We start from the raw sequence: 26,172 nt of genomic DNA, 5'->3' as shown, positions 1-26,172 counted from the left end.
GCTTATTACAAAATTTTGCTATTATATTAATATGAAGTGTGAACTATTTTAATGTACTATACTCAAGGATGTTGAAAACTCAAAAATTTTTTAGTATACTACACATTACACATTGTAAGTACATGTGTGTCCATTCTTAGTGAAAAGAAGTAACAATGTTGGCGAGGATTATTTTCATTAAGGAAACATTTAACCTTTATAAGGAATCTTAAAATTCTAATCCTATAATGTGCATTTTAGTTTTGCATCATGTAATTTTTATCCATTAACTGAATGCAAAAATCCTTTTAAATGTTAATAAAATCAACGTAAGCATACCTTTTCCTTCTTTATCTGTCTCCTTTTCTTGCTCATTTTCCTCCTCTTTCACAATTTCACCTTGTTCTTCAGTTTTCTCTCCTTCATTTTCTTTTGTTTTTGAAGTTTCTATAAAAAAAAAAATCTATAAATTAGTTTTGAGTTATTGGCCAATCAAATTTCTGAGTTTAGCTATATGTAATTTCTTATTTGGAAATAAGTATTCATACTATATAAAATTTCACTTTAAGGTTTGAATCATATGTTGACAATTTCATCATTGATAGTAATTAAAGTTTTGGTCATTTTCATTCTGAAGAAGACAGAAATGGCAAACAAGAAAAAACTAAGGAAAGAAAAAGAAAAAAAAAAAGAAATTACAAAAGAATTTGACATTCCATTAAATTCTCTACATATCTGAAAAACAAAGACAAAATTTTAAAATGCTTCAATAAAGAACAGAATGAAACAAAACAGAAAAGCTGTTGTAAGTATCCATATGCTGAAAAGTTTGTACTGGTGATTTGTACAGTGTAGAGATAAGAATATTTGTCAGTGGAGATGATATAAATGTAATGATATGATATGATCTGCAGTGAAACATGCTACTAATAAAACACACCTTTAATAATCCAGCTAATAAAAATTAATAATGTAAAAACGTTTTCGATCATTTCTTAACGATCTTCTTCAGTTACCATAACATAGAATAAAATCGAACACAAAAAAGGGCATAAATTCTTTTTTGTGTTCGATTTTATTCTATGTTATGGTAACTGAAGAAGATCATTAAGAAACAATTGAAAACGTTTTTACATTATTAATTTTTATTAGCTGGATTATTAAAGGTGTGTTTTATTAGTAGTATATTTATCCAGTTTGTGAAACATGTTGTTATGATAATTGGTTTATTATGGAAAACATTAAAAAAAAATAATAAAAAGCTAAACAATTCACACAACAGTTTGAACATACCATATTTAAAGCAAGCAGCAAATGACTGAATAATTTTAAGAGGCATTGAATAATTTTCACTAAAATCTGTGGCAGAAGTGCAAGAAATAATTGAAAAGTTTACCAGAAATCATAGAGAACTATAACCCAGATGGCATTTCAACACAGACAAACCAAGCTTATTTTTTAAATGTCTGCAGGACAAAACAATGACATTCAAAAATTATTCAAGTCATAATGGTTTAAAAAATGGGGGGGGGGTAAAATCTTACTCTTCTTTTGATATCAGACAGGTAATAAACAAACTGTAATCATTATTAACTGGAAAATCTTTAGTCTCGGTGTTTCTGCAATGACAAGATGTTACCTATACAATATGCAAGAAATAAAGCATGAATGATATCAAAACCTTTTTCTAACTGGCTGAAAAAAATAATCATCCATATAATTGCCAAAAACAAAAATATTCTTTTGATCAACAACTGCAGTGCGCATACAACAATTCTCACTTTGAAAACTATAATAGTTCAATTTTTATCATCAAGTACAACTTCTAGATTGCAACCTTCAGATAAGAAAATCATTGAAAACTTCATTACAACACAAAGAACTTATCATACAAAAATCGTTACATGTTATTGAAAAGGGATTGTGTGAATTTGAAGTGAATATGCTAAATGTAGTGCAAATGAATAACAAAATTGAAATAAAATTCCACAAAGCACCATTACAAATTGCTTTATAAAGACATCAACAAATTCTTGATTAAAACCTGTTTCAAATAAATCAATTTCCATCAGAATCTGTCAACTTTATTCTGTTGGCCAATCTCATTACAGCAGTAAGTTATTCACAAATTTTGTCAATTTTGACTATGACCTAGCTGACTAATGAACATTTATCTGAAGGCAACATCTTAATTTCTAAAGTACAGAATCAAGTGCAAGAAACAAGTAATGTAGATGAGAAAGAAATAAATCCCAAGAAGGATAAAATATCTGATTCCCTTATATGTAGGAAAACCAAAAAAGCTCTAAAGTTTTTCAAGAACTTGAAAACTACTACTCACAAAAACAAAGATGCTTTTGAGACACTCAAACACATCAAAAACATTGTTGAACAAGAAACAAGGAATCACTGATGACAGATTCATAAAACAGATTTTTTTTTTTGCTAATAATGTCAATATTTTGTTATTTTGTATATATAAATATCTAAAAGATAATAATATATAATGTATTTAAGTTTAACTATATTTATAATCTCATTAAAATAACAATAGTTTCCATAACTCAAAAAATTCTATACCTTCCACTGCAAGTTATCAAGAGTATGGTATAAATATTTAAAGAAAATGTTTCTATTTCCTTGAAATATGAATATATAAAACTTGAAATTAAAATTATTAAAAAACAAAATTAGTAAAAATACTTATTTTTGTTTCTAGTAATTTAGTAACTTAAAATATATAAAATTTTAAAATGTAAAATTGTAACTATTGACCAACTATTCAAAAAATTATGAAACAAAATGTTTTCTTGTAATTATGTGGTGTTTATTGGTTGCAGCTTGCAAGATATGTTACAAAATTTCCAGTCTATATATAAAGACAAAATTCCAGAATGGGTGGTAATATCTATACTACCTGTACTATATAAAGAGAGAACGTATTTTTCGTTTGTGACCACTAACCATGAAAACTACTGAACCAATCATTACCAAATTTTAACTGTAGCATCTTTATGATCCCCAGAATGTTTACCACTAATCAAACCCAGATTTTTTATTAATTAAATAAAACTGCAATGGATTTTTGTCTGTATTTCTCTCACTCTTCACTAGATGGCGACACACACATTAATACTTTCTGTCTGTAAGAAAAGTCTATTATTGAAGTTTGCTATTCTATTTGAAGAACTGACATTAAATTTTAATTAGTTAATTAGCAAAATCTTCGAGGAATTAAAAAAGTAATGTCATCACGCTAGATGGCAGTACGTGTACTTATGGTGGGCTTTCGAATTGTTATGCATTAATTTCTGCAAGTACAAATACAAAATATTCGAAATAGTTATTGAATTTATCTCAAATGAATATTTTTGAGATTGATTGATAAATAATGCCAAGAGCTGCTAGGCAAGATAATAATAATCTTATTTGGAGTTTCAAAATTATAACGGGTTTTCACATATAAAGTGGTTTATCCACAAATAATTAATGAACAATTAGTTCAAATTTTCAAAGTTCTATATGTACATAAGAGCGGGCGAGGCAGCAACAGGGAATGCTAGTCCTTCAACATTACACTTCAACGCTATCAATTTTCATTGCAAAATTATTTCCCAAAGTCTGTTAATAGATCAGAAATGCCATTGTACAGTACAATGTTGGAGAATTTTATTTTCAGCTCATATACCAACAGAAAAGACTTTTTGGTGGACTCTTAATCATTAAGAATCCTTGACACTAGGATCCATCATTTGACCTAGAAGCACAACAGCAGTCAAAACAATAAAAATACAATGATTCTCCACATCTGAAAAAATTCAGAACGCAGTCATTTACTAAGACAGTCACAACTTCTTGCAAATGCATCTCAAGGTAGAAGTGTATTGACATAAGAGAGAATTATATTGAACAATCAAAATTTCAACAAATAGAGACAGTCTCTTCTTACATAAGCCAAAAACTTTTTAAACATGCTATAAATTCTTGAAATAAATCATAATTCAAGACTTTCAACATTTTCATTCCCTCTTTAATTTTTGATTATGAAAATTCATTAAAAAATATACATACATACATATATAAAATCTCACAGATTAACTCAAAAACCAACAGATTATACAAATAACTATAATTTAACTAATCTTGTAATAAAACTATTTTAAACCTTTCCACACACACCACCATGTGAATAGTATTTTTATTGTAATTTTTTCAATTACAAATTTTATTATAAAAATTTATATTATGTATTTTATTTTCTGGTAAAAGTTCAAATAATTATCTCTGATAGCTGTTAAATTTTTACAAATCCATCTGTGTATCTATATTTCATGTAACTTTGAATACCTGAATGGAAAAAAAATTGATATTTAGCTCTTTCCAAATTTTGCTAGATCAGTGATGATGGTGTACAATAAGAATAATATATATTTATGCTTTAAATTACTAAAAAAATATTTTGATTAATGTAATTATTTTTTAATGATATACAAAAAGTACAATGTATTTGAAATAGTGAACTGAGAAGTTTTAACTTAAAACTTCAAGCAATTTTGCTAGTAAAATAAAAGCCCTCAAACTGGTTTTCAGATACTAAACTAGAATATCCTTTTTCTATAAACCACAATATAAATTTCATTTTCAAAAGTTATTTTTTTAAAAAATATCCAAAACTAAGTTACATTCAAGTGTTGAAAATAATTTAGTTTCAAATATTCAAAAATAACCAAAAATATTCAAAGTATTCAAAAAAGAAAAATTAAAACTGGACTACCATATTTTCAGATAAGTAGTTACAATATTTATATCTTTCATAACACTAAATAGCTTAAATTTATCCATCACTAAAAACCTCACAACTAAATATTAACTATTCTTGATATGTTTGAAATGAGAAAATATCATTAATGTACTGTATATCTTCTTAGGCATATATTAATTTGTTATTAAAGTAATAATCTTGCTATTCCTACATTACTTTGCAGAATAATAATTATTTTATTGTAAAAACTTGCCAAATTCACATTTCCAATTATATTTCTGATAATTTTATATAACCATAATTAGGGTTTTACTAGAATTCTCATTCAATAGTAGTTTCTTCCTGCTTATGTCAATCCAATTTTCTCTCAATTTCACTCCAATGCTTGACTTTGATAATTTCCAAATTGTTAGCATGATACCTATAATTTTCAATCCTATCTAAGCTCATTTATATACTAATTACCTATCACAATCCAGCTAAAGTAGTTGTACATTTTTGTCTTCTCCAGAAGTTATACTCCCTTTTATATGTAAACAAATCAACAGTGAATCAACACCACCTTATATTTAGGAATATTTTTAGACAAACACTGAAATTCCATAATTAAAAATTATCAAAAAATTTATCAGAAAGAATGCCTGTATTTCAAACAAGTTTTTAACATTTTATTCTATTTTTATAATTTTCAAGGTTTAACCTATTCGATGTTGAAATTTTTATTTGTTGCCTGTGATGCCATGTTGAATTTTTGTCAATGTTAAGCGTAAATTTTTTTTAAAATAATAATCATGTTTACTGTATCGTAAAAAATTATTTTTTTATGTTTCACAAACAAAATAAATATATTGAATAATATAGAAATAAAAAAAAATTACACTTTAAAAGTTTGTTTTAATATAAAAATTGTGACGCACAGCGACATCTAGTATCAAAAACATTCTGATGTAAACATGAAAATATTTGGGATCGCCCATGCAGATCAATGAGGTCAACACGAATATTTTCGGAAACAACATAGGACAGCTTAATTATGGTCATTCGGTTTCCCTGTTATATTCTGTTGATCCAATGTCCTTTATAAATCATATCATATATACAAACAATGCAATGTCTTACATATTCATTCTTTATTATTCATAATAAAAGTTGAGAATTCCTTTACTCAAGACCCATATCCACTATTCTGACAGGCATATTTTAAATAATTTAATACAACTGTTATATATCACCACTTTCGATGCTTAAGATCCAGTCTAAGAAATTAATTTCAATCAATTCTCATTGTTTATCATACTTTGCTTTCCACTAGCTCAAATGTCTTTGACATTGCTTTTAGTATTTAAAAAAATAATAAAATAAACTTTACCTCTGGGTTTTATTTTATCGGCGTCAGATGTTTTAGTTGAAGCTTTTAGTTCTCGTTTTTGAGCAACTCTCTTTGCTAATACAGTTTTTGTTTCTGTTCTTCTGAGCATTCCACCTGGCTCATGATGCGTCTACAAATAAAAATTTTCATATTTTAATACATTTCATTAAATATACAGTTTTAATAAAATAAATTTAGTAGATTATAGATTAAGTTTTCTATTCCTCAACCTCTTAAGTATACAAAGTTATAAATTAAAATTTCAAAATTTTCATTTTTTAAAAAAACTTCAAAAAGATATTGAAATTTTTTACAGTGATTTTAAGGAATAAGATTAAGATCAGTCATTAGAATTAGGAATATTTTGTGTTATAAAATTATTTATATTATAAATTTTATATCTGAAAAAGAAAATTACCTATTCTTTATTATTAAGAAAGAAAAAAAAAAACAGATAACTTTTAGATTGTATGCATAAACCAAAAATTAGGAAAATTTGTTTCTAAAAAATTCATTTGCTGTATTTAGCATTAATATTAGTGCATGCACACTATAGGAATATTGGGCATTAAAGCAGTGTTGTCCAACCGAAATTGTTTACTGGGCCAAAACCAAAAATAAAAATACAGTGTGGGCTGCAAAACATATACAATTATACAGTATTTTGTATGTATTTTAATGTGAAACTTGCTTTTCAATTTTTCACTTAATTTCTTAATAACAACAGGTATTTTTGATGTTGTACAACATTGATAAAAATTGAAAAAACCAACTGTCAATCTATTACGACTTTCACATTTAACAATCTTCAATTTTGAGAAAAAAGATTCACAAAAGATAGGTGATTCAATTGCAGCTGTAATGCTCATTGTGTTTTTTAGGTTAGTGAATTTATCATTACAGATGTATTTTGTATAAAACTGAACTTTGTTATTGGCTTCAAACATATATTTCAATTCAAAAGATGACTGAAGATCTATCAAATCTATCTGCAAATTTGTTGGAGCTTGTTCCACAACAATGTCAAATGTACATAAGAAAATATTAAATATATTCTCATAAATTTTTAAATATGAAAATCTTTCTTGAAATTCTCTTAGTAAATTAGTAATTTCTTGGGCATATTTAAAAAATGTTTTTTGTCACTATTAAAATTATGTAATTTTGGATGATGAATGTAGTTTTTGATTTTAACTGACTTTCATAAAGTTTGAATTCTGCTATGAATGCTTCTATATTTTGATAATAGTCTGTGATCAATTTGTGTTTACCTTCACCTTAAAGCTGCTTATTAAGTTTGTTTAACTTTATTGTGATATTTTAAAGAAAACATAGATCTAAAAGCCTCTGTCCATCATAAAATTTACGAACATTCTGGTCATTTTCATTCATAAAAATTCAAATTCCTTCTCTCAATTTCCAAAATTTCTTTAAGCATTTTCCACGACTTAATTAGCAGAGATAGCTAAACAGAAAAACTTTATTAAAAATGGCTACCAGGGCAAAGAAAAGAAAACCAGTAACTAATGGTCATCTGATTTTGAAATGACCTACAGAACATAACCATTACATGAAGTGCTCCTTGGTGGCTAACTATAATCAAATAACTTACACAGTAAAACATAATTAAACCCATTAACAATCTAAACATGAAATGATTTGAAATTTCAAATCTATATACATGTGTAAATGTTTAATTCTCATTAAAATTTTATTATTTTATTCCAAAGAATTTAAAGAAAACAATACAATTTCTTATTATCTATTGGAACAAAAAAGGCTGTTGTAACTTAAGAATGTGTCTATTATTTGACATTTATTACACATATAGGGCAAATTTAAGGAAATATAATTTCATTATACCAAAACACCAATTTAAAAACATTTGTTGTTGTAAACATACTGATTAAATACATGTATGCATGTACATGCATACATATCTGTATATATATTATATGTAATACATTTAAAGCTTTGTTAAAAAATATTTAATAACTGTTTTAATTTCTTAGTGTACGTGATAAGGTATTATACATCATATTAACCTTTCAACAGTGGAATAGTCAGGTATGGTGCTACCACTTAGTAGTGGAGAATAAACATGCAAAATTTTTAGAGTATTTTTTCACACATTATTTCTCATTATTGTTTCAAAAAAAGATTTTGTAAACAGTTATGTCTAGTAAAGTCTTTTTTTATTGTTACATAATTCATTTTTCATGTGAATTTTTTTTCGCAGTCGTTTTAGGCTAGTTTTTGGTGATAATCCTCAAAAGAACTTGACGATTATAGTCGTCAGCTCACTGCTGAGTGGTTAATGCATACAACTATACATGTGATATTTCATTGAAATAAAAATCTATACAAGATAATTATGGTTTTAAAAGGGCCGCACAAAAGCATTGAGTGGGCCACATAGGCCCATAGGTTGTACATTGCTGCACTAGAAAACAATATTTACAATTTTTCATCATTGTTTAACCTTTTTTTTTTTCATTTTGTTTGTGCCATTTTAGTCAATATCGGTTTTTAAGCATTCATATTCAATTCAATTCCCTTTATTATTATCTTCAGTCAATTCCCTTTGTTATTATCTTTAATCCTGTTAATCAGGTTGATTATTTCTCATAGCTCACATTATCCAGATTAATGATGTATAATTTTTTATAGTCACTCTTAAATATTACATAAGCATTCAGGCTAATGTATTATCTTAACCCCTCTTCAGTGCTGTTTAAAACAATATTACAATAATTATAATATAATATACAATATAAAATACAACAACATAGTTACTTACATAAGAGAATAATTATAAAACAAAACCCCTGGCACACAACTTAAAAAATGTAGTATAAACATAAGTACACTTCTGGCAAGTTATCAAATAGTACTTTTAAAAATTATACACTAATCACATAAAATACCCTAAGTATAATAACTATTTATTAATTTACCTTTTAAATAAACCACTGTAATTTATTACAATCATGTAGAGCACAAGTGGACGCTAATAAAAACTAGTTTTCCACCAAAAAGAAAATATCAACCATTACAATATGTTTGGATATGAGCAAAAGTGCACTACAAGTGTTATTCTATTAAATTATTAAATGCAGCTGATAAAAATAATAATAATCCTATTAAAAACCTGAAAAAAATCAGTGACTACTTACCAGTTTTACATTGACAACACACCATCGACTATGATCTCAACATTGAAAATTTACATATTAAGCACATGATAATATCAATAAAAAACAGAATATTCCTTACTAATTTGTTCAATTCATATGTTAGAATACAAAATTTAAAACACAACTACATTCTGCCCTCTGAACTATATCCTTACTTATTTACAATTAAGTCTTCCTGGGCTCGCACCTATATAACTCATACTGATGATACACACACTATTAGTTTGTATCATCTGTTATCAATACAGTAGATCCCCCTATAAGACGGTAGATACGTTCCGTTCTTTATGAATCAATTTTGTAGGAATCATAGTTTACGGACTACGGCTGTTTGAAAGGTTTTCTTTCATAAAATTAATCGATTCTAGACTAATTCGACTCAACATTTCCAAAATAATAATCCGTATAAACTACGTTATAAACAAAAAATTGTAGGATTGCTTACCGAGTGTGTACCGTTCGACTACGCCCGTTGCTAAAGCTTGGTTTCGTCGCGGAACAGCGCATCAAACCGCGGCCGCGATTTCTGATATTATTTTTCTGCGAAAACTTCGTTGACCTTTGGAGACATCCTTAATATAAATAATTTTTATGGCCGTTAAATAAGAAATGTTTCTTTCACAAGAAATGTATAAAATTACAGTACTGGACAGACGATAGGTCGCCTAACTCGCCGTAGCGTGACGCTAGACGGCGAAAAATATATATTTAATTATAATAAAGTTACAATAAATTAAGTTAATATATAATTATATATACAGTACCTAATTTATATATAATTAATATATAATTATATGTACAGTACCTAATTTATATATAATTATATGAACAGACGATACTAAACTCAATTTATCTGCCTAAACGTCCGTAGCGTGGCGCTACGGATGGCGGGAAAGTAGTTTGGCTGCCCGATGACGTTTTACGTATTATAGGAGTTATTTTTACCGTTGTTTACGGATACTGTCACAATTTTTATAGGAATCATAACTATAGGAAACGGTTTTATAGGGGGATCTACTGTACTGCCACAATTTTTATAGGAATCATAACTATAGGAAACGGTTTTATAGGGGGATCTACTGTATTAATACCATCAGAAATGTTCACAATTTCATCTTTGGGGTGTTTTTTTCATTTCTGTATGTTTCTTAAATTTACATTTATAAATGTCTTTTTCTATATGTAGAACTTTGATTTTACTTTTATTAATTCTACAACTATTTAAAGCTGAATGCTCATACCAAGGTGATGAGAATACTTAAGGCATATCACCACTTCATGTCCTCTCTTTTTTCAAGTGTACAGCCTGTTTTACTAATATAGAATTTTGGTTCAGTACATGTACATTCTAACTTGTATACAATATCTTCTTTTTCAAAATCCTTTTTGTCATTCATATTATCATTATTACTAATTCTCTTATCTATATTTTGTGACATTTTATTTGTCAAAGACAGGACCAAACATATTTTGTTTAAGTACATTTACACTAGTTACATTTTTCATATATGGAAAAGAATAATATCTGTTATCTCGTTTAAATTGTTTCATATTATATCTATTATCTAAAATTGTTTGAACCTTTTTTTAATTTTAATTTTGGATAATTAAGTAAAAACTTTTTATCCAGATTTTTTAATTCTATTTCTCTATCTTTAACATTTGACATTCTAACATATTTATTTTTTAATTCCATAATATAAGCATTCTTTTTCATACCTTCTGGACAATATGATTTATAATTAATAGTTTTATCTACATTACATAATTTCTTATGTCAAAAACACGAATTTATCTAATCCATTAACTATGGTTATATAGTAGAGCATTGTTTATCCGAAAGAATTCCAGTCGACAAATTTAAATTTTTGCTAGTGCTGCAGCACTGCAATCTTTGGCTATATCTTGGGCTACTTTAATATTTTTTTTTGTTGATGTGTGTGTTTTAGCTGGCAGCACTGGCACTTTTGTGTGGTGTTTTTCTGAGGACTGTGTGTCATGCTGAATTGAACATTTTTGATACTAGATTAACTTCTGAAGTATATTTTTTTTTGTTTTTATATTTTTCAATGTATTTATTTTGTTTGTAAAAAATAAAGAAATAATTTTTAACGATACAATAGCCATGATGATTATTATAAAAAGTTTACATTGGTCTTAACAGCCACAAAAATTCAACGTGAAACGCCACGCAACGGAGAAAAATTTCAACATGGAATAGGTAAATATATTTTTTCGTACATAATCGGTTATCCAAAAAATAAGTTATCCGAACAACCCCAGTCCCCAATTGATTCGGATAAACAACGCTCTACTGTATCTAAATAATTTAATTTTTTGTTTTTCCATTTCCATATCAAACTGTATATCACTATTAATTTTATATACATAGTTGCAAGAAGTTATTTCATTTATTTGTTTATCTTCATATACTGTATTATTAAATAATCATCTGCATACCTAACACATACTTTAACACCTTTTATATTATTTATTAATTCATCAAAATCTTTCATAACAATTTCTGTTAATTTTAGCCCCATCTATGATCACATACTAATACCATTAGTATGTCTGTAGAAATTATTTCAAAATAATTATTGTTAATTAAAAACAAATTTAATTAATTGTATAAACCAATTTTCTACTTTTAATTTAAATCAAATTCATCTCTATTAATTTCCATCCTATACTTGGATACATTTTGAACATCTAAAACTTAACAATCTATCTGAATTCCCTTTAATTTACTTATTCTATTAATTACTTCATCTGCATTTCTTACAGCAAATTGTGAATACTCAATTTCCATTATTAATTAATCATTGTTTAACATATAAGAATTGTTTATTATATTATTTACAAATTTAAATCTTACCCTTTCTACTGATATTATTCTTCCATTTAATTCTGTTCTGTGTAAATGTTGTATACATTTTGCAGCTTCTTCACTTGTCGCCATTGTTACAAAACCATAGCATCTTGCACCAGGTGTTCGAGCATTTGTAACAATTTTAGCTCCAACCACCTAAAATTAAAAATTTTATAATATTTAATATATGAAATTAAATTATTTTTACAATAGTGAACTAAATTAGTTTCATAAATGATATACATAAAATGTATATTATTATTATTATTATTGTTGTGTTTAGTGGGTTATACTCGGTTCACACTGGTGGCTGTGTACTATGCTGGACCAGAGTAAGGCATAGCAACCAAAATTAAATTAAATAAGTGTGTCAGTGTCTGTATTAAGAAATTTCCTAACAATATGGCATGTATTCAATATAGTGTTATGTATGTATTTCTATTCAATTGTACTGTTTCCAGACTTTTGTGTAGTGTATGTGGTATCACACCTGTACAGGAGAGAACAATAGGTACAATAAGCAGCCTTTCCATTCTCCACAGATGCCTTATTTTCCGGGCGAGTTCTGTGTACTTGCTAATTTTTTCAGTGCATGTGTTTTGTACATTGTGAGTGTTTGGAATGGCTATGTCTATATGTATGTAATTTTATTGTGTTTGTCAATGAGTGTGATGTCTGGTCTGTTGTGGTAAATTGTTTTATCTGTGATTATGGCTCTGTTGTAGTACATTTTGTGCGTGTTGTTTTCCAATACTGTCTGTGGAATGTATTTGTAGTATGGTTCGTGAATGTCTACCAATTTGTATTTCTTTGCAAGCTCTTGGTGTATTATATTTGCTACTTGATTGTGTCTATGTAAATTATCTGTCTATGCCAAGAGCTTGCACCCAGAAGTGATGTGTTGTATAGTTTCTGGCATGATTGGCATTTTCTGCATGTGTCATTCGTGAGTGTTGTATCTTTGAGTATGTGTTTTCTGTAGTTTTTAGTATTTATGACCTGATCCTGTATGGCAATCATGAATCCTTCTGTCTCCTCAAAGAGGCATCCCCAATCTAAAAAGCTGTTTGACGCAGTTTTGTCAACAAAATCCTGGGCCAGGTCATAAGGATGCTTGCATGGAGTGCCTTTCAAGTCCATGATTGCTTAATGGTGTTTATGCTTTTTATATGTTGTGTCATGTCTGTATGATGTGAGTTTAAGTTTAATGGTGTGTTATTTAAGTCTGCTAGAGTTACTGCTTTATGTAATTGTGATGTTTGTTGCTTTCTGTAGAAAAACTCTCGCCGTGACTGTATTTGTTTGTAGTGAAGGTTAACTATGTCAATCAGGCCATGTCCGCCATCTTTACGTGGAAGGGTTAATCTTTCTGTGGCGGATTTAGGATGATGTTGTTTATGCTTAGTAAGTGTTGTTCTTGTTTTCCTTTGAAGTTGCTCAAGATCTGTGTGAGTCCAATGTATAACTCCAAAAGAGTTTGTGAGTACTGGGACAACATATGTGTTTATTGCTTTAACTGTGTGTTTTGCATTTAGCTGTGTTTTGAGAATGGCATTTAAACTACTTTGGTATTCTTTAATTAATCTTTGCTTTATTTGTGTATGTTCTGTTAGTTTGGCCTGTTGGAATCCTAAATACTTCTAGAACTCACCCTCTTCCATGGATTCAATAATGTCTCCATTTCCAAGTGCAAAATCTTCTTTCTTCAGGATTCCTTTTTCTATGTGAAGTGTTTTGCATTTGTCTAAGCCAAACTCTATTTGTATGTCCTTGGTGTATGAATGTGCAATTTGTAGGAGTTGATGAAGTTGTTTTTGTGTGAATGCATAAAGTTTTATGTCGTCCATGTACATGAGATGTGACAGCATAAACTGTGTTGTTTTTTTCATGTCTGATATTGTAGCCATAATGCGTGTTGTTTAACATGTTGGATAATGGATTCAGGGCTAGGCAGAACCAGAGAGGACCCAAGGAATCTCCTTGAGAAATTCCTTGCCTAATGAATATTTTGTTTGTTTGTATGGAAGTGTTACTAACCTGAGATGTAGTGTTGCTCTCCAGTGCTGCATAGTGTTTTCGAAGAATGCAATGAGTGATGGATGTATTTTGTACGTGTGTAGAATATGTAACAGCCAACTGTGTGGAACACTGTTGAATGCTTTTCTGTAGTCTATATATGCCATGTGTATGTTTCTGTGTTGTTTGTGTGCTTGCCATAGAATGACTGAATCTATGAGTAACTGTTCTTTGCATCCCCTGTGATTTCTAAGGCAACCTTTTTGTTGTTCTGTAAGAATGTCATGTTCTTCAATATGTTTGTATATTTTGTTTGTGATACTTGCTGTCAATAATTTGTAGAGTGTTGGAAGACACGCAATTGGTCTGTATTTATCATCATCATCATCTGAAATGGAGATATAATTACAAATTTTTTTCAATAAAAGATTGTTCATTGATTTTCCATAATAATATCAGAAGTGTCATAATAGGTAAAAATCAGAATTATGAAAAGATTACACATATAACTAACTAATCACAAAGATGATGTCATAAATAGCATCATTATAATATACTAGCAGACTCCGCCAAGCGTTGTTGTGGCTCAAAATGTATCTATTATAAATTTATAACACTTCCCCCGTGGGGGAGAATTTTTCGAAAAATTTCTTCTTAGTGTACATTCTGTTGACGTACCCTATTAAAATGCAATCAAAAACGCAAAAACCCGCATCTAAAATAGTATAAATTGAAGCAGAGTTCTTTACCATAAGCTTTAATCCTAACCATCTCTCTTCAGTGGGGTTGAATTTCGAGATGTTTATTATATAAAACCACATGCGTATTCGAATGCAGAATTGTGTCAAAATTTCAAATGAATCGGTAGGAACAAACATTACATTTTTATTTATATAAATAGATAAATGATGATCTGCTTTAGTTCATTTTCACAGAAAAGCAAACTTAGGGCATCGTACATGTAGCGCCATCTGTTGGACATAAAAGCTTTAACCTAGATTATATATTTTAATTTATATGAATGTTTAATGGAATAATATACAGCCTATGTCCACCCTGAAGTTCCATTCTAAATATTGGTGAAAGAATTTTTGAAATCAGATGAGTAGTTTCGGAGATTACCTGCTGCATACAAACTTACAAACATTACCTCTTTATAATTACAATATATTGCCAAAACTTATTTGTAATAACACCAGTAATAATGAATGATCGATCTATAATCCTAAATACAGTAGATGACACTAGTTAAAATTAGAAGAGCCATTTATTTGAGAGAAAATGCACAGAACAAACAAATCAATGTATATAATATAAATTTGTGCCAATTATTTAAGACAGTGTCATAAGATGAACTATAACCTATTAACTAAAATAGAAAATGGTATTCTACAGAAATTTCTCTTAAATTTGCTATGCCTAAAAATTAGGTTGGAACAAAGATAAAAGTAATTTTGGCATTTGCTTAATCTGGTCCATTTTAACCATAACAGTTTCAACTCTACAGGGAGAGGATTCCTGGAAGAAACTGTGGCACGCAGCTAAATAAGCAAACCAATGGTATAATGTGTTTCATACGTAACAGATCATATCATTGCCACTTATAATTTACCTTTCACTAAGAATACATACATCATTCTACAAATTGACTAAAGAGAAAGACTGCATTCTTTCTTATTTTGTCTTCCTTGTTTTGTTTCAACTAGATCATAATATAAGTACAGTAATTTCCACCTTAAAAGAATTTTCTGTTGTGAATAACCTAAATCTGAGTAACATATTTCCTTGTAGTATATGCTTGTTTACAACTATATTAATCACTTTAGGTATAAATGCAACTTATACAATATGTTAACATTCCTATTACAAACTATATTTTGTTTTTTTGTTTCTTTTTCAGCACATTTCAAATTCTTACCAAATGCAATGTAAACATTTGTCACTTTCTGAGAAAATTATTGGTTGGTTTTTAATCTTAAAAATGAGGTGGTTGGTTTTAAATCTTACCAAGAATGATAAAATTAAAAACCTAACACCAGTCATTATCATCTGTCAAAAATACTGATGTTCCAAAATCAACAGTTTCACAATTGCTTATAACAAGGAAAAAAGAGGAGTGGACTCTGAAACAGGGGTTTACAAAAAACATTCCAAAAATGAAAGAGGGAAAGTAAAGATCCAGACATTGAGAAATTATTGAATCAGTGGTTTTCTGTTGTAACAGGACAGACATGTAAATAAATGATCCTACATTAACTCTTTAAACACAAAAACTGGCCAAAATTGATTTAATTCATTCAAGATGAAATCAGCTAAAGGGAAAATGTTTTTGCTATACAAATTCCCCCTGTAGCTTGAAGAGTAAAAATAATTTGATCTCCAGGTTAAATACCTGGAGATCAAATTATTTTTAGAAGAAAAAAAGAAGAAAGAAGAAATTTTCAGAGCTTAAAGAGTTAAAGACCAAGACAAAAGGATTTGCCAAAAAATTAGGTCAAGTGAATTTCAAGCAGCAGATGATTGGCTATCACAACAGAAACATAGGCATAACATTAATTACAAAAAACCATGTGGTAAGAAGAACAGCCTGATGCTGTAAGTGCTGAGCAATGACAATCTATCAAACTGATTTTCCTAACACATTTAATATAGACAAAATAGAAAATCATCTGTTATGCTATGACAGATGGTTCTGTGGCTATATACATGTGACATTGGTTTAAAAAAAATTGATCACAAATATAATGTGCTTCTCAGACATAACAGAAAATGATAAGAGGAAATTTAGTTATTGGAAAGTGCTAAACCTTTCTACTTCAAGGGTTTACAATAGATAGTTTGCCAGTTTAACAAGAATGCCTGAATAAACTTGAATATTTTCTCAAAACAGCTAATGAGCTGAGATACAAAACTGCAACAGAAAGCCAGAAAAATTCTGTTAATTTTGGACAACTGCACAGCAAAAACCTAATATATGTAACTTAAGAAATATTGAATTGGAATTTTTATTCCCTAACACCACATCTGTCATCAAAAATTTCAACATCCATTATTGTGGAAGGTTGATTGATTAATCATATCCATGAAGCAATTGAGATAAATTGTCTGATATCATCTAAAAGCTACTGAAATTAATGGAAGGGTTTATATGTTAACAGCAATACAATCAGTTGTCAATAGTTGGTGGTGAAGTTCCACATTTAAATTCATAAAATCACATTTAGCAAAACAATTCAAATTTTTTTTTGCTAAATGTGATTTTATGAATTTGAATAAGGAAATTCAGGTAAGAACTACAGAGAAAATGAAACAACTTCAATGCCACAATTAAAACAAAGATTGAGATCATGATTACAAATAAACTGACATGCCAAAAAATTAGTCAGCAGCACACACAATGTTGTTACCTTCTATCTGAAGAGAAATGCTTTGAGCTGAAACATTTGTATGTGACACCATAGGTATAATACTTATCATTTGTGTGTGTGTGCTTGATTAGAATAGCAAACAGGCTGTGTAATGAATTTATCATTGTTTGATTGTAGACAGATTGTTGGAGCAAAAGGAATGTGTTACTCTATCAGCAAGATGGCTAATGCTCTTGGATTTTCTCATGCAACAGTTTCAAAGAGTTTATTCCAGACGGACATTAGCAACATGTGCACAGTGTGAGTGTCCATGGATGATGCAAGAATGTGACTACCAGCAGCTAACAGTTAGTAACCACACAACAAAGTGCAATTATGTGCCAAATCACATCAACTTCAAAGTAGGTACTGCTGAAACCCATACACTGTATTCCTTGGAGTTTGGTACCACTTTGTACCACTCAGGTACCACTACTAACTCCCAGGCATCATGCAATGCACACATCTGGGCCAGAGAACATTGGATGACTAGCACTGTTATGTGGTCAGACAAATCTCATTCATTATAATACTTGTTCAATAGACTAACTGGAAAAATTGTTTGCAGCTTATCAGGATCGCATCCACATAACTAGACCAACTTCTTAACCAAGTCAAAGGATCTATTTCCTCAATGGCCGAATTAAGCAAAATCCACTGCAATATTTTTAAATTAAATTAAAATTAATAATAAATTAGTGAAGGTCACTAAATTATTATTAATCAGCATTAACCAATGATAAAATTAACAAAATTCCTGAATTGAAAATTTATACCAGCAATAGCTGAAACAGATGGTCAAAATGCGTAACTAAACAACATTTAAAGTTTTATACTTTTACAAGTAAATAAAATCTAGCAACTTACTTTTCCTTGTTTGCTAAATAAACTTTTAAGTTCAGTAGCCCTTGTACCAGGAGCTAAGCCACTAACCCATAAATTTCTTGTGCTCTGTGGTTCTCTCTTTGGTCTATCACCTAAATTTACAAAAAATATATAGTAATTAGGCAATTTAATTTTATAACAACAAAATTCATTAAACTATTAATACTATTTAATGATAGAATTATACTCTTTGACAATATCTATATATATATATATATGTGTGTGGTGCCCGCCCCCCACGTCGTGATTTGGACAAGTCCGATGTTGTGCGCAGGAATTTGGCGCAGGCGGGAAAAAATGAACCGTTAGAATCACGACGTAGCGCTAAAGACGTGCCAGCTCAAAGACGATAATATTTGTTCAACAATTAGTATTAAGATAATTTGTTTAGTGTTCTTTGTTTGTAACGTTCCTTTTGTGTATCATATTAAAATTACGTCATTATATACCATAAGAAGTTCCTCGTATTCTTTCTTAAACTGTGTTCCGTATATACTTGTTAATGCCCAGCCCAGCCATCTTTAGACATCCACATATATATATTTTAAATTTTAATTTAAGTTTGTTTTTGTTTTTTCATTATAAACAGAGCAAAACAAATAAACTTTATCATAATTAATTATTCACAAAATTAAGATTTTTATTCTTTAGACTAGCAAATATCCAAATAAACTTAAATTGTAGCACACTTTTCAAAAGTTAATATCTGATATTTTGAAAATAATTTCATTAAGATTAAAATAACAAGTCAAAATCATGTACAGTACAAACTATATGATCAATTAAATTTTAAATTATTTAAATTTTTCATACCTTTATCATCTTTGCTCAACCCCTTTGAACCTTTGGCTGTGGCACTGAATTTGAAATCAGAGAAGTTAGACATTCAATGCAAAAAAATGTTTTATATAATTAGACAAATTTTAAATAGTTAAAATTAGTTTTTATTTCGTTAATTTTAAAAATGACAAAAAAAAAATTTTGTATTAAAAGTGTTTTTGATAAGTTTCACCAAAAAATTATTTCCAATCCTTTCCTGAAATTTTACATCATAAGCCATCGTCGGAACTTGAACTTAAAAGACAGTTGTTTCATTAGCAAAATATATATGTATATGTAGAGTATATTGAGAAATATACATACATTCACATATATATTTAATCTTCTTGAATTAACTTATATTTGCTTTTTTACAAACATCTGTATATTTAATATGCACAATAAATCTGAAATTCTTTAATATTTTCTTTCATATTCCAAGGCAATTATTCTGATGAATGTTCACTAATTTTAAGATTTTTCTGAACTTCATTATCTCCTGGTATAATAAATTTATAATTTCAGATATATACAGTATATATATAGCTGGAATTAAGATATGTTTACATATTAAAATATTGTAATGGATAGAAACATAACATGTTTATACATAGATCGATTTCTATCTTTCCTCAGATTAAATTAAAATTCTTGGGATGAAGATGAATTCATATAATATTGCCAAAATAAAAACTTTCAAAACATGCTTCAATTTCAGGCTTTTGTATTCTTCCTAAACTAGTTATTTACTAGATAATTTATCTATATTTCCTATTTATTTTCAAGCTCCAAAAATAAATGCTTGAAATTTCAAAATCATTGAATTTTTACTGATTGTTCCTTATTTCTTCTTACAAATGCATCATATCTCTGACAAAGAAAAAGAAATGAATTCTGAATTTTTCTTCTTACATTCAATGTTGCAGCACTAAAGGTGAATCTGATTTTATCAAAAACACTATACTAAATATTGATTTTAAAGTTTACAATAATTATAAGTTATACTATAATAATTTCAGTGTTCACTGTTTTGGCTTCTGAACGATCTTAAAATGATACCTATTGAAACTTACAACAAATATGAGATGCAACATGAGATACCAATTTGGTATTTTTTTTGCATCAACTTTTCATAACCGATCAATAAACAAACCTCTTGGACTTGGCAGTAGCTGGAGTTGAGGATGCAGTTGATACAGCTGAGATTTCCAAGGAAGACTTGCCAGCAGTGTCGTCTTCCTCACTCTTGGATTTCTCATCAGTGCTTTTATATTGGTTGTTTCCTACATCCAACTCTTTTGCGTCAGTTCCACTTTTATTGTCTGCCTGTTCTTTTGTTGTTTCATCAAATTCTTCATATTCGGCATCAACAGACATTACTTCTGAAGTATCTGCTGTCTTGTTAGATTTGTTGCTAGTTTTTTCAACTTTGTCACCCCCCTCTTCAATCGGTTTGTCTTCATTTTTATCTTCCCGACCAAGGTCACTGCTTCCTTCACACAATGAAGGCTCAAGATCACCATCGATGTCACTGTGAGTGTCATCTACATGAACAATTAATGAAGCATTATCATTGGCTTTTAATACTGCAAGGTGTCAAGATTGAGAGTATCATCAACTTTCATGGGGGCAATTACTGGAGCTGACTCTGGATTTTGGAGGGGAATACTCGTAACAAGGATTAAACTCCTATCTCCAGGAGTAATCCCATTTAATCTTATAATTTCTCCCAAAACATTTATATAGATCATTCTTTTTCTGATTTTCAACTCTCTTCCAACCTCTTCATTATAAAAATGTAGTAGTTGCTTCTTAGAGATGTACTATTGGTAATAAATTTTAATTCCATAGGACAAATTTTAATACCAATAAATAGCACATTTAGGCCAATAAAAGCCTATTATATGCTCTCATGGAGTAATATTACTGCCTATAATTACAGGCTTGGGAGTACAGCAGAGTCAGCACAATACTTACCCTCGTAATAGAGGAGGCAAAAGATCAAAATGTATTTATATTAGAATAAAAAACACCTGTTGAAATATATCATTACAAAATTAAATATATTTGCAACTTATTTTTACTAAATTAACTAAAAGACAAAATTGTCTTTAATTTCAAATCATATTCAGAATCTAGTTAAAACTTCTTATATCTGGAAATAAAATTAATGGATTCTTCAGAATCATATCCTGTAATAAAAAATTTTTTATTCGTCGAAATATACCTTTTGTTGATTTAAAGAAGCTTGATTTTGAATTCTTGTAGCCTGCAAAAAAAATCCCAAAAACCTTTGCATATTTCCATATTATAGAGAAATATATTATTCTTGGAATTCAATGTGATGAAAATGGGAAACTATCCAAACAAAATTAGTGATCTCCATTCAATTTACCTATTAGAAGAAATTCTATGATATGCATTTAAATTCTTGGGCATTTTTTTTCATGCAACATTCAAAATATCACACTCAAGTGTGATAAGAGATAATCTTGAAATTACTGATGTTTTCTTTTAATAGTTGTTTATTTTGCCAACAACAATGGATGATTCATATTTAATGATGATAGAATTTTATCTGAATATATTATCAAGCAAAGTTAGTGCAATATAATTATCATCCTCATAACCTTCTTAAACTGTTGACAGAAAAGTATCTTCAAAAATAGTATCACTTGTATCAGCATTATCTTCAGGTAATTTAAATGAGCAATTTATGATTCCAAGTAAAATAGAATTAACAAATATAATTTATAAAAATAAGTCTTTTATAAAAGAAATTTAACAAATTTATTTGATTCTAAATAAATTTTAACAAGCAATGTAAAATCTTACCTTTCCCTCTAGAATCAGCATTTTCTTCCTGAAAGAGGTTTGGTATTAAACTTATAATTTTGAATTATTAATGAATTTATTCACTGCTTAGTAAATAATCACTTAATATAATTGTGTAAATAATACTTTATAATTTAAATACAAGGTCTAATCAAAAAGTATCCAGACTGGACTTTTAAGTAAGAAATCATGTGATACAGCATGAAGTTGTTTTGCACAGACTGATCTTGCCTGTACCATGAGTCATATCTCACCTGGCTAACAGTCCTTTCACAGTAACTATACATTTTTGCATTCATTCAGATGTTCAATGCAGAACCTATTGCATAGTAATGTCTGAAAAAACTGAGCAATGAATTTGCATAAAATTTTGTCAAAAACATTACAGGTATGACCCTGAAAACTAAAGACCTAGTCTTAACAGTAGTACATCAAGCTCTCCCAGCTCCAAAAATGCATGACAGAACAACCACAGCAGGGTCAAAATGATGCTGACTGTTTTTTCAATCATGAGCATATCATGCATTATAAATACATCCCATCAGGTGAGATAATAACCAAAGAGTCTTATAAGTTTCAAGGCATTTGCATGACAATTCATTGGAAAAAGCGGATATTTCAGTGACAAGTAGAAAATCCATCATGATATTGCATGCACTTTTACACAGGTACAACCTCCACCTTACTCACCAGATCTTGTCCCGTGACTTTTCTGCTTCTCAAAAATCAAAATGCAGCAGAAATGAAAAAGCTTTCAGGATATTCTGGAGATTCATGCAACACAGTAGCTTTTTGCTACTTCCAACGATGATGCTAAAAAACGTTTTGAACAGTGGAAACAGTTGACTTCAGAAAGAGACTAAAAGATTTGAACTTAGGTACTCTCCAAGTATTTTATTGTTTGTAATATAAATCCAGTTTGGAAACTTTCTGATCAGACCTCATAATAAATTCATAAAAAATTTTAAAAAGTTAATTTTATTAGCAATTTAATATTTACCTCTTCATTCAATTTTTCTTCTTCACCTATTGATAACTGTAGTGCATCTTCTGTCACATCATCCGTTTCCAGCATATTCTATTTGAATAAATAAATAAATATTTAATATTCTAAATAAATTACAGCAAAATTTATGTCTTTATTATAAACATTTTATGATGTAATAAATATTAGTTACTTAAATTATCTTTTTAAATATTTTCATTACTACTCAATGAATGGGAATAAATGGGAAGTTATCACCGCCAAAGTATGGCAGTGATAACTTCCCATTTATGCAAACTATTGAATAGATGTTATTTTTTTGTGCCATAGCAAATAATTTTATTTACATTTGTTTCTGTGCTTTGTGTATAAGTTGTTTATAGAGAAATATTCAGTATGTGTATCCATCTGCAATGTTTCTTATATGGCCATAACTTCAAATTAAAGCTAGCGTAAGATTTAAAGTGCAAGTTCAGTTAAAATTGGTATTCACCAACTTCCAGATTCAACTCTTCAATCTGCATTATGATTTAACTTCTGTCACTACAATCAGTCCTCATACATTACATTTGTTTTTATTCAGTAATACAAAGACAGCCTAGTGTAATCAATTTTTTACATTTGGATAAAGATAGACTTTGCTTGACTTGGACAAATGTGATAAGTTAACAGGGGGACTACTATAATACTGTCGGTATGTTTTGCTTAGTTTGCCCTTGTTCAGGCCCAAAGTGGAGCTCATTCCTCTGTACCCAACAACACTTCAATTTGTAAGATATCATGAGATAACAGTGTGTGTAACATTTTTCTTCCTTGCAGTGATATTCACTGCAAGGAAGAAAAATGTTACAACAGAATCTGATATTTTTTTGACATTAACTACAGTTTGAACTGAACCAACTGACAAGGAAGTTTTTCATTTTTAAAAGTTTTAAACAGGCTTTTACCATTAAAAAAATATTTTCTATGACAAGTTTTTTGAAAGTTTCTTTCTAATGATGCTACTTAAAAGTATGATATTGTTATGAGCTGTGTGGCTCAGGATATAAATTCAGAATACAGTTTATCAAAACTAACACTTTTTCTTTAGATACACTAACAACAAAAACGATATATTACTCATTAAAAGAAAAACATCTTGAACACTTTTTTTTCAAATTGTTCTTTTCTTTGAATCATTCTTTTTTTTTTCCCCGCCACTCTCCACACCATGGTGCTAGTCTCCCCCGGAGCCAGTGTGACAATATAATTGAAACTATACTTTTTAATAATAATAATAATAATAATAACTTTTTGTAATAATATTTGTATATCAGAACACACCGAACCAGAAGTAAACGCAAATCCTTTACAACAATTTGAAGGACAGGCAGATGAGGCACTGGATGAACAACCAGGAACTTTAGCAACAAGGCAACAAGAGCTTAAGGATAAAATCGTGGCTCACCGTGCAGTTATGCAATGCTACTATGCATCAGAACCTCAGACGCGTGGTTACCAAAAGCGGATGCACCAACTGTGGAAACAAGAATACCCTGATTCACAAATAACTGAACTTCAACTTGCTGATCAGAGAAGATTTATTGTCAGAACTAAGGTTTTCAGTGAACTTGAACTTGAAGAGATTCAGAGGCTCAGTGAGACTGCTGGGCAGCAGTTCTCACATCTGACAGTGGCAGAAACTCCAATGATATTTGGAGCATCAGAACACACTGAACCAGAAGTAAATGTGAACCCTTTACAACAATTTGAAGGACAGGCAGCTGAGGCACTGGGTGAACAAACAGGAACTTTAACAACAAGGCAACAAGAGCTTAAGGATAAAATCATGGCTCATGCAGCATTAACTGCAGTAAGAAAGCACCTTCCACCTTTGAAAATGATACCAAAAAAATACCTGGCTCCTATCGTGAAGGACATGAATACATTACTTTCTACTATCCAAATAACATCCATTGAGCAGACAAATCAGATTGCCTACAGTACCGCATTGGTAGTAACAGAGGAGTTGGGGCTCTTAAAACCAATGCAACCAACAAGAAAGTCAAACCAAAAACCAAAATGGAAGATCAGGTTGGAATTGAAAATCAAAAATCTGCAATCAGATGTGAGTAATTTGAAAAATATGAAAGAAAAGAAATTGAAGAATGCTAAAATCAAGCAATACTTGGTTAGAAAGTATTGGCTGAACACACGGAAAATTGAGGAGGCTTTGGAAATTGTAAAAGAACAAATTGTAGCGACAGCGAGGAAAATCGAAAGATACGAGGCCAGGATCATCCAGTACAGGCAAAATCAACTATTTCAGACAGACCAAAGACGGTTTTACCAAAGTCTGAGTAAACCAAGAGATAGAGTAACTGAACAGCCTGAGAAAGCAGCAACAATTGAGTTTTGGAGAGAACTCTGGGAAAATGAGAACAATTATAACAAAAATGCTGAATTGATAAAGGAGTTTGAAGTGAGATTCTTAAAGAACAAAATGCAACAGATGGAAATAACAACTGCAATGATTAATAGGCAATTAAAAAAAGCTAGGAATTGGACTTCACCTGGCAATGATCAGTTGCATGGATTTTGGCTTAAATACTTGACCTCTCTGCATAAAAAAATGGCTCAGCAATTCAACAAGATGCTGCAAAATGGAAACATCAAAGAATGGTTAGCAGTTGGAAGAACATATTTGATACAAAAAGATTCAGTAAAGGGAATAGTGCCAGGAAACTATAGACCAATCACTTGTCTGCCCACTATGTTTAAATTGTTGACCGGGATCATTGCTGATGGGATTCAAGATTATCTTGAAGAGAATGATATTGTGCCAGTTGAACAGAAAGGAAACAAACGAAAAAGTAGAGGCACGAAAGATCAGCTTTTAATTGACAAAATGATTCTGGACAATTGTAAAAGCCGAAAAACTAATTTACACATGACATGGATTGATTACAAAAAAGCTTTTGACTTACTTCCACATAGTTGGATAGTTAAGTGTTTAGATACTATTGGAGTGTGCAAAACGGTTGGCAACTTTGTTGCAAATATGATG

At 29.5% G+C, this 26,172-nt stretch overlaps 1 protein-coding gene across 2 annotated transcripts in view; it reads right to left on the bottom strand.

Moving 5' to 3' along the window:
* The window catches only part of LOC111628688 (SAFB-like transcription modulator), a 77,330-nt gene that overhangs the window by 12,882 nt on the left and 38,276 nt on the right, over positions 1-26,172 (bottom strand). For both annotated transcript variants that reach the window (XM_023372516.1, XM_023372517.1), the window contains exons 5-12: positions 23,142-23,219; positions 22,142-22,169; positions 20,460-20,850; positions 19,301-19,344; positions 18,470-18,579; positions 12,186-12,335; positions 6,111-6,240; positions 319-426 (exon numbers count right to left, since the gene is read on the bottom strand). In XM_023372516.1, the coding sequence (XP_023228284.1) occupies positions 319-426; positions 6,111-6,240; positions 12,186-12,335; positions 18,470-18,579; positions 19,301-19,344; positions 20,460-20,850; positions 22,142-22,169; positions 23,142-23,219 (1,039 nt within the window). The remainder of the gene's footprint in view (positions 1-318; positions 427-6,110; positions 6,241-12,185; positions 12,336-18,469; positions 18,580-19,300; positions 19,345-20,459; positions 20,851-22,141; positions 22,170-23,141; positions 23,220-26,172) is intronic.

The sequence above is a fragment of the Centruroides sculpturatus genome, unplaced genomic scaffold (genome assembly GCF_000671375.1).
Source record: "Centruroides sculpturatus isolate CEXI.00-Female unplaced genomic scaffold, Cexi_2.0 scaffold30, whole genome shotgun sequence".
In the NCBI taxonomy this organism is placed as follows: domain Eukaryota; kingdom Metazoa; phylum Arthropoda; class Arachnida; order Scorpiones; family Buthidae; genus Centruroides; species Centruroides sculpturatus.
The sequence above is the reverse complement of the archived record's forward strand: the minus strand, read 5'-3'. Positions and strand labels throughout refer to the sequence as shown.